The sequence below is a fragment of the Piliocolobus tephrosceles genome, chromosome 5 (genome assembly GCF_002776525.5).
Source record: "Piliocolobus tephrosceles isolate RC106 chromosome 5, ASM277652v3, whole genome shotgun sequence".
Taxonomy (NCBI): domain Eukaryota; kingdom Metazoa; phylum Chordata; class Mammalia; order Primates; family Cercopithecidae; genus Piliocolobus; species Piliocolobus tephrosceles.
Window position 1 is genome coordinate 33,963,548 of NC_045438.1, and position 13,413 is coordinate 33,976,960.

At 39.3% G+C, this 13,413-nt stretch overlaps 1 protein-coding gene across 3 annotated transcripts in view; it reads left to right on the top strand.

Moving 5' to 3' along the window:
• Nucleotides 1-13,128, top strand: part of MYB (MYB proto-oncogene, transcription factor) — a 37,815-nt gene extending 24,687 nt beyond the window's left edge. For all 3 annotated transcript variants that reach the window (XR_002735374.2, XM_023230705.1, XM_023230703.1), the window contains one exon: nucleotides 11,823-13,128. Coding sequence is in view for 2 of the 3 variants with exons in the window: in XM_023230705.1 (XP_023086473.1) it covers nucleotides 11,823-11,939 (117 nt within the window). In the remaining variant the exon portion in view is untranslated. The remainder of the gene's footprint in view (nucleotides 1-11,822) is intronic.
• The last annotated feature ends 285 nt before the right edge of the window (nucleotides 13,129-13,413 follow it).

Sequence of the window (13,413 nt, forward strand, 5' to 3'; positions counted from 1 at the left end):
CGAGGTTACGGTGAGCTGTGATTATACCCCTGCACTCTAACCTGGGAGACAAGAGCAAGACCTTGTCTCTAAAAAAAATTTTTTAAGGCCGGCCGTGATGGCTCACGCCTGTAATCCCAGCACTTTGAAGAGGCTGAGGCGGGTGGATTACAAGGTCAGGAGTTCGAGACCAGCCTGGCCAACATGGTGAAACCTTGTCTTTACTAAAAATACAAAAAAATAGCCAGGCATGGTGGTGCGCACCTGTAATTCCAGCTACTCAGGAGGCTGCAGCAGAAGAATTGCTTGAACCCGGGAGGTGAAAGTTGCAGTAAGCCCAGATCACGCCATTTCTTTTCAGCCTAGGCAATAGAGTGAGACTCTATCTCAAAAAAAAAAAAGAAAAAAAATTTTAAGAAATACTTACTGAATGTTGCTCTGCATACTTGCCAGTTGGGAGAAGAAAATAAATCTTCACTAAGTGAGTGAATGCTATATACACCAAGTATCTCCTTCATTTTATGTCATGGAATTCTAGCTTCTGATACCACAGAAATATGTGATTTCTAAAATGTTTCAGACTATTGTGATAAGTATTGGGAAATGCATCAAGTGACTCTAAATATTTAAACATATATGGCCTATATTTCATATAATCCTGACTAAGTAATATTTCTATGGATGTTTTGATGCAATTTGTTAATTTTATTTGTTTAAAACACAGTACTATTTCATACAGTTCTATTGATAATACAATTTGACCGAATTAGGCGTATTTCTCACACATGGTATTATTGAACATATTGCACATTTATTAAATGATATATATTTTACTTAAGAGTACTTTATATAATCTCTAATTTTTGTAATTTGTAGTTACAATAAATCAAATATTAAGTGGGATTTTAGGCAAACCATCTAGACATTTTCGTCATAATGGTTTTATTAAAACAGCAAAATAGGAGTTTCAAAATATTTTAAAATTTGAATACTTCTAAAATGTAAAATATTTGCAACTGGTGTAATGCAGTTGATCGTCTATCCCTCTAAATTGTCTAAATAACTTAGGTGCAAGAACAGTTTATTGAAGAACACAGGAACTGCGCAATTTTGTGTTTTATCATTTCAGTTTTAATCACCCCGGCTTGATTATGGCAATAACATTTTACAAAAGCAATTGAGACCCATATACTGGGCTATTACGGTTTTGCTTCTAACATACATATAAATGCACATGCTTATTTGTAAATATGTATAAATTACATTTGCTGTTTTAAAATTAGAAATGCCAAGAAGCTATGTGTTTGACATTTTATTATAAATTTTATACACATATAGAAGTATGGAAAATATACTATGTTCTAGAGTTAACACTTGTTATCATTTTGCCGTATTTACCTCATCTCTTTTTTTTTTCTTGAGATAGAATCTCACTCTGTCGTCCAGGCTGGGGTGCAGTGACGTGATCTCAGCTCACTGCAACTTCTACCTCCTGGGTTCAAGTGATTCTCCTGCCTCAGTCCCCTGAGTAGCTGGGACTACAGATGTCCACCACCATGCCCAGCTAATTTTTGTGTTTTTGGTAGAGGTGGGGTTTCACCATGTTGGCTAGGCTGGTCTCGAACTGCTGACCTCAAGTGATCCACCTGCCTCAGCCTCCCAAAGTGCTGGGATAATAGGTGCGAGCCACCACGCTGGGCCTACTTCATCTCTTTTTTTATGAAGTTTTAATTTTGTTTTTAAATTTTAATTTTTTTTTTTTTTTAAACAGTGTCTTGTACTGTCTCCCAGGCTGGAGTGCAGTGGCACGATCTCGGCTCGCTGCAACCTCCACCTCTCAGGTTCAAGCGATTCTTCTGCCTCAGCCTCCCAAGTAGCTGTGACTAAAGGCGCGTGTCACCATGCCCGGCTAATTTTTGGTATTTTTAGTAGAGACAGGGTTTCACTGTGTTAGCCAGGATGGTCTCGATCTCCTGACCTCATGATCTGCCCGCCTGGGCCTGCCAAAGTGCTGGGATTACAGATGTGAGGCACTGCACCCGGCCAGTTTTTTTTTTTTTTTTTTTTTTTTTTTTGAGACAAGGCCTTGCTCTATCACCCAGGCTGGAGTGCAGTGGCAAGATCATGGCTTGCTACAGTCTACCTCTAGGACTCAAGCAATCCTCCTACCTCAGCCTCCTGAGTAGCTAGGAATATAGACACATGCCACCATGTCCAGCTAGTTTTTTGTTTTGTTTTGTTTTGTTTTTTTGTAGAGATGGGGTCTCCCTGTGTTGCCCAGCCTGGCCTCAAACTCCTGGGCTCAAGCAATACTTCTGCCTTGACCTCCCAAAGTGCTGGGATTATAGGCAGGAGCCACCCTGTGCTGCCTGAAGTATTTTAAAGTAAATTCCAACTAATATAACATTTTATTCTCATGTACTTCCAGATGGTCTCTAAACATAGACATTTTTATATATAACCTAATACCATCATTACATATTTAACAATAATTTTTTAATCTTCTCATTCTCTGGTATATTTAAATTTCCCATTAATCCAAAAAAGAATCAAAATGGAAACAATTTCACACATTGCATTTGGTTAAGCCTCTTAAATCTCTTTTACTCTCTAGTCCAGTGCTGTCTAATAGAACTTCTACAGTGATGTGAAGGAAATTCCTAATATGCTGCTGTCCACTATGATAGCCAGTGGCTTTTGAGCACTTGAAATATGGCAAGTGCTGCTGAGGAACAGAATTTTCAGTTTGAATGAATTTAAGTTGCTTTAATTTAATAGCCATATTTCCTTACTCTCTTACTGGAATCAGCCATTTCCCCATGGTGCTCTGAATCGTCTTAGTGAGAAATGGTACATAGACACCAAAATCAGGGTGCTAAGTCTGCCCATTGTTATATGGGTTGCCATTGAGATACAAATTTTTTTTTTTTTTTTTTTTGAGACAGAGTCTCACTCTGTCACCCAGGCTGCAGTGCAGTGGTACAATCTCAGCTTACTGCAGCCACCACCTCCTGGGTCCAAGTGATTCTCCTGCCTCAGTCTCCCAAGTAGCTGGGATTACAGGCGCCCGCCACCACACTCGGCTAATTTTTGTATTTTTAGTAGAGACATGGTTTCACCATGTTGGCCAGGCTGGGCTCAAACTCCCAATCTCAGGTGATCTGCCTGTCTCAGATTCCCAAAGTACTGGGATTACAAGTGTGAGCCACCACACCCAGCCAAGATTCAGTGAATTTTAATAATCCGGAACTCTCCACGTATCCCCTAATCTATAATCTACAGTGCTTAAATAGAGGCTTTTATAAGCCATTATGTACAATCATGGTATGTTTGTTTTTTTTAATTACTTAGTCTTTTTCCAAAAGGAATTTGCAACAGCTGCATAATCTTATAATCGTTGTGTTTCTTTTTTTTTTCACAGTTGTTTTAATTTTAAATAGTAAAAGCAAACAGGATATTCTTACAATAAAAATGTTCTGAGATGTTTTTCATATTTGTGTCTTTCATGTGGCTCAGAATATATGAGATTTTCATGTCGTATCATTGTCAGTATTCAGCCTTTTCTCCACATTGTGTGGGGTGGAGGATAGAGTATAGAAGCTTATGAAATGGTCACAAATGAGTAAGTAGTGAAAACATTCAGGCTAGAAAGCGTGCATTTGTGGCAGGAAAGGCACTGTGGAATGCTGCTGGATTCCGCCATTCAGTAGTTACCGGAGAGAGACCGAGGCAGATGCACAGCTCCCTCCTCAGCAAGGAGAAAAGAGTTGCCTGCTTTCCTCAGCATGCTTCCCATTTCCTTTATGTTTTGAAATAAGCACATTATGCTAATCAACTTTTCTTAAGGTAGACATTTTTATTGGTAGATCAAAAACTGTACTTTAAGTTATAAGCCTTCTGAACTTCTGTATTTTTCTCTTAAATTATAATTTCCTTTTATTCCTATTTAAAACCCAAGGGTAGAAGATGTGTTCATAGGCTTTCTACTCACTCACTTTCCTCTTTTTCGTAACCACAGAATGACAGCCTTAAATTTTAATTTCCTGACTTGGCTTGCCCGTGGCCTGACTTTTTTAAAACAAGAAATTTAAGTTAAAGAAATTTCTCCAGCCATTATTATTTAAACACATTTGCACAGCATCAAAGAATTTTAAAATATTGCTAGCAGTTAATACTCTCCTTAGCTTTCGGTTCAGTGTGTTTTAGAGTGCTCCTATCTTTATGTTGTTTATGAACTTTTATATTTTTCAAAAAATAAGGCAAATCCTTTTTGCCTTATAGGCATTGATAAGCAGTATAATAAACAAGCATATGGGGGCAACAGAACCTGGGTTCCAGGCTAGACTCTACCATTTTCAAATGGCATGACTTTAATTCATCAAGTGAACAAAATTAAGCAAACTATGAAGTTCGGGACCATGGAATATCCTTCACTCATCACACAGGTTACTGTGAAGATCAAATGGATATAATATTGCTTTCAAGATGGCGGCACACTTGCCACTGTACACCGGTGGTATATTAGGCAGAGGCTCCACATAGTCCCTGTCCTTGAAATGCAGGCAAGAAGTCCTCATCAAAGGCCAGGGTGGTTTTTTGGTTTTTTTTTTTGTTGTTTTGTTTTTTTCATTGTGGTATATTATTTCCTCTGGCATGCTATTCCCTGTCCCGCTCCTACAGAACTGTGTCAGTGGGTCAGCAAAAGAGAGAGCTGATTCAACTGATTCCTTGAAATAAAGGTAGTCAGACCTCACGGTATGATGGAGATGAAGCAACTGATTTACTGGTTTTCTCTATTTTTCTGCTGCTCATGTTGGCATTTAAGCAGACATGGAAACCGTCTGCACACGACAGAGACCTTTCTGAGCCTTTTTCATTTAGTGCGCTGTGCTGACCCGCTCCCCTGGATGCCTGCACACTCATTTGGTTCTCCCTTTTGGTCACTTTTTTCCACTTACCCTGGCAGAAATTCACATAGCTGTCAGTAGTAATTCAGTGACCTGCTTTCAAAAAATGTTATAAATTAAGCAGCTTTTCTGTGTACAGCTTTTGGGTTGAACTGAGAAGGGCTAAGTGAAGGGAGAAGCTATGTTGAGCTCAGAGTCAGAATGACCTGCCCCAGACATTTTGAGATGTGGATTTTTCATTTGTTTTGTTTGGTGACACTTAGAGAGAATAAACATTGAGATAAAATCTTCCTTGGGCAGTCCAGCAAAGAGAGAATTGCTTTAGAGCAATTTGGCTCTGGTCTTAATCTTTAATAGTCTGGAACTCATATGTGACTAAGGAAAAGAATATTGCAAACAGTTGTGCCACCCTAGGCTATATGATATAAACTTAGAAAGTCTATCAACATTTAAGGTGAAGAGACCTCTAGAGACATCTGGGATGAACTCCAAATTTGGGAAAGGTCCATCCACATCCATCCACATTTGCAATTGTTAATTTAGGCTTGGGAAGTGGAGGCGTTGGTGGATGAGGCAACTTCTAGTCACCATCTCGACTTTTAATTCCCTAACTTTTAAGATTATTTTCTGTAGAAAATCAGCAGTGCTGAAGTTGGAGGCATTTAATTGATTTGTGCCAACTTAAGGAAGCATTTACTCTCGAGAAAAGTTAGGTAACCATTAACCTTACCTTAGCAACATTTCAGTTTAAGTTTATCCCTGACTTTCAAGAGACAACTAAAGATTTCTATAGTCTCTCTTATAACTGATCCATTTTTTCAAAAGATATCCCTTTGGGAAGGAATTCTCATTTTTAGAATTTTAGTCCAGGGTAAGTATTTTTTTTTTTCAGATAGATGAAATAGAATAAGCAGAAAATTCTTATTTTTTACTGTTTTAGATACCATTGATACCTGCTTATTGTTTTAAAACAAAACATAATACCATCTGATGAGTTGCTTTGGTTTTACCTTTTTTTTTTTTTTTTCTTCAGTTTATACAAGTTTCTTATTAGGTCAGCAAATTGTAAAACACATAATTTGTCAAGGCTTTTGAAGCCAGCAGATACTGGGTGAAGTTGCTGTATGAATATAATAATAAGAACCGTTTTTGTTCAGCTTGATGAAAAAACTATTCATGTTCTGAATGAAAATGTGAAGATCATCTAATTCTGACAGAAAACCACCTGTGGACATGGTCTTGTTTCTTTTTATTTCTTCTGTTTTCTACAAAGGATGGCAATATTTATTTAAAGTGCTTTAACAGGATATCCCAGTTAAAGCTTTGACAGACTGTTTATAGTTCACTTCTGCCCAGGGGCAATTAAAGGCACATTACAGGATAAGCGAGATGACTCCCCGGCCACAGGAGGAGGATGTGTGGGTAGGATTATTAATGTTGAAATGAATTATGATAGAGTGACATGTCTGCAAGAGCACCACGGGTTAGTAACTTCACAAGAATTCATATGCAGAAACCCATAATTCTCAGCATTTCTTTAGTGTAAATGAAACTAAAGTTTATGGAGAGAGAACAAGGAGAATTTGCAAAGATTATGTATGACAGTATTTAAAAATATTCTTCCAGCACAAAGACATTAAGCTTCCTTTGTCAAAATAATTCTGTCTGCATGAAAAGTTGGCATGGGGCCCCAGGCTTCAGGTAAGATGGGAGAAAGGGAGCATTTCTTTTTTTTTTTTTTTTGTACCAAAGTACTCAATCTGCTGATCTTCCTTGACTTTCACAGCATAGGCATATGTCTACTCTGACCGGTTTGTTTCATTTATTGTGGTAAGATGTGCTTGTCTTGTGCTTTCCTGGTGCAGAAAAGGAGCTCCCTCGGTCATGCTTGGTGGCCTTTTTGTTCCTACACACAGTGGTTCTTATACACGGTGGCTACCACATCCTGGTGTTTGTCTGTACTGGGAGAATCAGGCGTTCCAAGTCATCTTGGCTGCCCTAGCTCTGAGCTTCATGGAATATATGACTCAGAAATGCTATGCTTTCTGGAATTTGGATATTTCATTTTTATTTGTTTCTTGGTAAATTCTCTTTTGACTTAGGAGAAGCTAACTATTTGGAAAGGTCTCTCAGAACTCTGATTACAAATATATGGTACCTTCTTTATAGTGATCTCTTTTTTAAATACCTAGTCCTGGAGGAAGAGCTAAATATGAATAAAGTGATGAGCCATGTAGGGGATCTCACAGCAACACAGTCAAATTTCAAGTTGAAAATACATTCAGTTGATAATACTTAGTACTAGATTCTCCTGAACTGACTTTGGGAATTCTGAGTCAACCTAAGGACTAGATTACAAAGGTTCAGAACTTGACTTTTAGGCCAGGTGTAGTGGCTCATGCCTGTAATCCCAGCACGTTGGGAGGCCAACACAGGTGGATCACTTCAGTCCAGGAGGTTGAGACCAGCCTGTACAACACAGTGAGACCCTGTCTCTACAAAAAATACAAAAATTAGCTAAGTGTAGTGTGCACCTGCCTGTAGTCAAAGCTACTGAGGAGGCTGAGGTTGGAGAATCAACTTTAACCCTGGAGATGGAGGCTGCAGTGAGCTGTGATCATGCCATCCCGGGCAAGGAGCAAGACCCTCTCTCACAAACAAAAACAAAAAAAGACACAGAACTTGACTTTTAACAGGAAGCATAGTAATAGCACACGTAAAATTGTTTTAACGTAACATTTGGCCGGGCGCGGTGGCTCAAGCCTGTAATCCCAGCACTTTGGGAGGCCGAGACGGGCGGATCACGAGGTCAGGAGTTCGAGACCATCCTGGCTAACATGGTGAAACGCCGTCTCTACTAAAAAAAAAATACAAAAAGCTAGCCGGGCGAGGTGGCTGGCGCCTGTAGTCCCAGCTACTCGGGAGGCTGAGGCAGGAGAATGGTGTAAACCCAGGAGGCGGAGCTTGCAGTGAGCTGAGATCCAGCCACTGCACTTCAGCCCGGGCGACAGAGCGAGACTCCGTCTCAAAAAAAAAAAAAACATTTAAGATAATTTACACGTTTAGAAAATTAATTCTGGCTTGTTGTAGTGGCTTATCCTTAATCCCAACACTTTGAGAGGCCAAGGCAGGAAGATCACTTGAGGCCAGGAGTTTGAGACCAGCCTAGGCAACATAGCAAGACCCACCCCCTCTACAAAAAAATTTTTAAAAAAAAATATAGCTGGGCATGGTGACACACGCCTCTAGTCCCAGCTATTCAGGAGGCTGAGGCGGGAGGCTCGCTTGAGCCCAGGAGTTTGAGGGAGCTGTGATCATGCCCCTGCACTCTAGCCTGGGCAAAAGAATGAAGCCCTATGTCTAAAAAAAGAAAAATAGAAAAGAAAATTCTATATTGATTGAAGCCCAGCTAAATAGAAAAAAAAAAAAAATTCTAATAGGCCATTTTAAAGACTTTGGAAAAATTCTTAACCAGAGCAAAACAGAAACAATCTTTTCTTTCTTGGTTCTCACATTTCCATTCTCACCTTCATTCCCCTTCCTTCCATTCGTTTCAAGTATTTTTCTTTTCTGTGTGTATCTTTATGTAAATTTAAATTTACATACAAGATATTATGATATTAAGATATTTCATTCTGCTTCCTGTTTTGTCACTTGTTCTTTAAGATCCAAGTTCTTGGCTCCACGTGCATCTAATCATTGCCGTAAGCCCTGCATCGTACTTCATATTCACCATATTTTACTATTCACCTTCAAGTAGTCGCTATAATATGTCACATTGTTTGTAGCGACTGCAAATGCAAGCTCAGTAATTGAAAAGATAACATTAAATTTTGTTTTCTAAGTGGTTTCCTGTGTCAATTTCATGTTTTGGGAATTTGTATGGACAGATAGACACCAGAGAGATATGTGTTTCACCTGCATGCTTGAGGCTAGAGAAACATGATTTATTCAGAATTATTTCAAATACTGTAACTACCCTGGTAATTTTGTTTAGGAAAACATTAAATTCAGAATAGAAGGCAATTCAGAATACCTGTCTGTTATCTTTGTCTTGTCATTTTTGCGATACTCAGTTCCTGGAAAATGTTATGATAATCCATCCTGCTATGTAGTATTTCAAGTTATACATTGAGCCTCTGAGTTTTCAGAGTGAACATTTCTATTCATAGACAGTGCTGTTGACATCAGTGGGGAGATGGCACAAGCTTTATGCCCTAGGAAAGTTTAAAAGCTAGAGCATTACACTGCAAACCCAAAGTCAGGAAACTGTTCCAGCAACTAGGCAAGGAAACCCTACCGCTGTAACCTGTACCTTGTTTTAGTAGAATTGTATTTCTTTGCTAAGAAGTCTGGTGACTCTCACACCCCATCTCAACACTTTCCTGGATTCCAAGGCCCTGGTACCCTGAGCACACAATTTCCCAGGTTCCTTTTATTGTTCCTGATAAGAACTTGAATATAGGGGTGTGGTCCTGTGGGTGACATTCTTGCTCCATCATTTCTTACCCGGGTAACCTTGAGTATGGCGCCTAAATCCTCTCTTCCTTTCAAACTGCCTAGTCTGTAAAATGGATGCGGCGAATGGTACCTATGCCACAGGTGTTTCGTGTGAGAATTAAATGAGAGGAGTTATATAAATAACACTTGGAGGCATGGGGGCATAGAGTGAGGGCTTGTTTTATGTTGTCATTTAACCCTTTCTCTCTCTGCTCCCCCCCAGACACACACATCCCCTCCCACTGGCAATGTACAAATTGCAGCTTCCTGCCTCTTTCTTGCTTTCTCGCTCCCTGGATGACATCGCTGTGTTTCCACCTTTCCCCTAATCTTAGCTGTTTTCACCCTTTCCCCACAGCATTGCCTTGACAGTTCCTCAGTGTCCCATCCCCTCTTCCCTTGGGTAACACCAGAAGCCTGAACACACTGCCTGTTATTATTCCTCCTGTTTCACGTGTGTCCATTCTGTCTCATAGAGGACACTGTGGGCTCTGAAAAGCTAAGGTCTTTCTTATTCTTTTGTCCCGTGGAAAATAATCCCTCCAGATAGCAATACCAGGAATAGTGCTTTTTCTAACCCACGGGCTTCCTTTTGAGCTTACTGGCACCAAATCTTACATCTGTTTGTGTTTCTGTTCCCCTCTCTGCATTGACTGCTAGAGAGATCAGAGTCAAGAGGGAGCTTACATCTAGCTGGGGCACTGTGCTTTATGGCAGGAGTTTTGTGTGCAGATCTCATACCATCTTCATGTTACAGTTGTTCCTTAGTATCCATGGGGGATTTGTTTCAGGACCTGCAAGGACACCAAAGTCTGTGGATGCTCAAGTCCCTGATATAAAATAGCATAGTGTTTCTATATAATCTACACACATCTTCCCATATAATTTTTTTTTATTATTTGTATAAATTCGTGGGGTACAAGTGTAATTTTGTTACATGGATGTATTGCATAGTGGTCAAAGTCAAGGCTGTGAGTGTATCTATCACCAGAATAATGTACATTGTGCCCATTAATTCCTGTATACTTTAAATCATCTCTAGATTACTTACAATAGCTAATACAATGTAAATGCTGTGGAAATAGTTGTTATATTGTTAGGGGATAATGACAAGGAAAAAACCTATACATGTTCAATACACAGCAATTATTTTTTTCTGAATATTTTTGATCTGCCATTGATTGAATCTATGGATGTGGATCCCACAAATGTGGAACCCACAGATATGGAACCCAGAGATGCGGAGAGCCAACTGTGCTTTTTTTTTCCAAATCTGTTTCCCTATGACTCTGCTTTATACACATTTTAAAACTCTGTTGTCTTGTATTTCTTTTGTAATCATCTTACATCCTTTTGGAAACCAAGTGGGGCATAAATAGTACATGTTTGCATTTGAGGCAACACAGAGGCACCGCAGGAGCTGGAGATAGCAAAGTTCAAAGCCAGTTCACCACTTACCTACAGAGTGGCCTTGGGCAAGTTACCTCCGTTCTCTGTCTCCATTCTCTAGCCTGTCTAGAGAGAGAATGAACCAGCCTCCCGGGGTGGTTGTGCTGTTTTAATGAGATAATGCATGTGAAATGTGAAGTGCCACTGTCCCTGACATGGAGATGCTGTCCTTAGATATTAGGTCCATCTTGTGTCTTCTGGTATATCTTTAAAAATTAAACTATTCTGATTTCATGTCTGTAATCCCAGCACTTTGGGAGGCCAAGACGGGCAGATCACTTGAGTCCAGGAGTTCAAGACGAACCTGGGCAACATGGTGAAACCCTGCCTCTACAGAAAATATAAAAATTAGCGGGGGCTTGGTGGCACGTGCCTGTAGTGCCTGCTGCTTGGGAAGCTGAGGTAGGAGGATCACTTGAGCCCAGAAGGCTGAGGCTGCAGTGAGCTGTGATTATGCCGATACTGATCAGCCTGGTATGGCAGAGCATGACTCTTTGAGACAAATAAAAAAATTAAACTATACTGATAACTATTTCTAAAGTAACTGATGAAAACATATATACAACACTTAGCAGGTGTTAATCAATTCCAGTGCATGCATGAGCTGCCTTGCGCTGTGCCTCAGGCACTCAGCAGTTTGCTTAGTGAGTAGGTGGCCATAGCTCACCTTAGGTATCTGGAGAATAATGCTCATTCTTGTCTCCAGCTTTGTAAAATTGCCTGATAGTCAGAAGGCATTAAAATGTGAAGATGTGATTATATCTTATGAAGCTGCTTGGAATGGATTTTCCCTCTTAACATATAATTTCTGATCATCCATATCCCTTAAGAACACCAGATTTCTGGGGGCCAGGGAGGTAAGATTCTATCTGACAAAGCCTTTCTGGTGTCAACCACTTGCCATCTGTTGGTCAATGCTGGCCCTGCTGGGACTATAAAATGAGCTTCCTTGTCTGACGTTCCTGTTGCCCTCTCTTTCCCCATCAGCCTTGTAGCAGTACCTGGGAACCTGCATCCTGTGGAAAGATGGAGGAACAGATGACAGCGTCCAGTCAAGCTCGTAAATACGTGAATGCATTCTCAGCCCGGACGCTGGTCATGTGAGACATTTCCAGAAAAGCATTATGGTTTTCAGAACACTTCAAGTTAACTTGGGATATATCATTCCTCAACATGAAACTTTTCATGAATGGGAGAAGAACCTATTTTTGTTGTGGTACAACAGTTGAGAGCAGCACCAGGTGCATTTAGTTGAATGAAATCTTATTGGATTTCACCCAACTAAAAGGATTTTTAAAAATAAATAACAGTCTTACCTAAATTATTAGGTAATGAATTGTAGCCAGTTGTTAATATCTTAATGCAGATTTTTTTAAAAACATAAAATGATTTATCTGTATTTTAAAGGATCCAACAGATCAGTATTTTTTCCTATGATGGGTTTTTTGAAATTTTACACATAGAAGGTACTCCAGTATTTCACTTTTCTTGATCACTAAACATATGCATATATTTTTAAAAATCAGTAAAAGCATTACTATAAGTATAGACTTAATACCATGAGACAATTAATCCAGATTGTAAATGCTCATTTATGGTTAATGACATTGAAGGTACATTTATTGTACCAAACCATTTTATGAGTTTTCTGTTAGCTTGCTTTAAAAATTATTACTGTAAGAAATAGTTTTATAAAAAATTATATTTTTATTCAGTAATTTAATTTTGTAAATGCCAAATGAAAAACATTTTTTGCTGCTATGGTCTTAGCCTGTAGACATGCTGCTAGTATCAGAGGGGCAGTAGAGCTTGGACGGAAAGAAAAGAAACTTGGTGTTAGGTAATTGACTATGCACTAGTATTTCAGACTTTTTAATTTTATATATATATACTTTTTTTTTCCTTTTGTAATACATTTGAAAACTTGTTTGGGAGACTCTGCATTTTTTATTGTGGTTTTTTTTGTTATTGTTGGTTTATAAAAGCATGCATTGCACTTCTTTTTGGGAGATCTGTGTTGTTGATGTTCTATGTTTTGTTTTGAGTGTAGCCTGACTGTTTTATAATTTGGGAGTTCTGCATTTGATCCGCATCCCCTGTGGTTTCTAAGTGTATGGTCTCAGAACTGTTGCATGGATCCTGTGTTTGCAACTGGGGAGACAGAAAACTGTGGTTGATAGCCAGTCACTGCCTTAAGAACATTTGATGCAAGATGGCCAGCACTGAACTTTCGAGATATGACGGTGTACTTACTGCCTTGTAGCAAAATAAAGATGTGCCCTTATTTTACCTACCTTTGTTTTCTCTCTTACTTGTCACTATGGACAACAGTTACACTTTAAAGAAAAAAAGCAGTCTCAAAGCACTTTCCTCTAATAATTGCACACCATATGCACTTTGTGTGAAGAAGCCAGGAATCGTTACAATGGAGAAGAAAGAGCAAGCAAACCAAGTTAAATAGTTCACAATCACATGGACGATAGGGAGGAATCTCTTCCAGAATGCATCAGTCAGGGTCCAGCGGCATGTGAGTGGGGATGCTGTAAGGGGGATTCATTCACAAATGTACTGATACCAC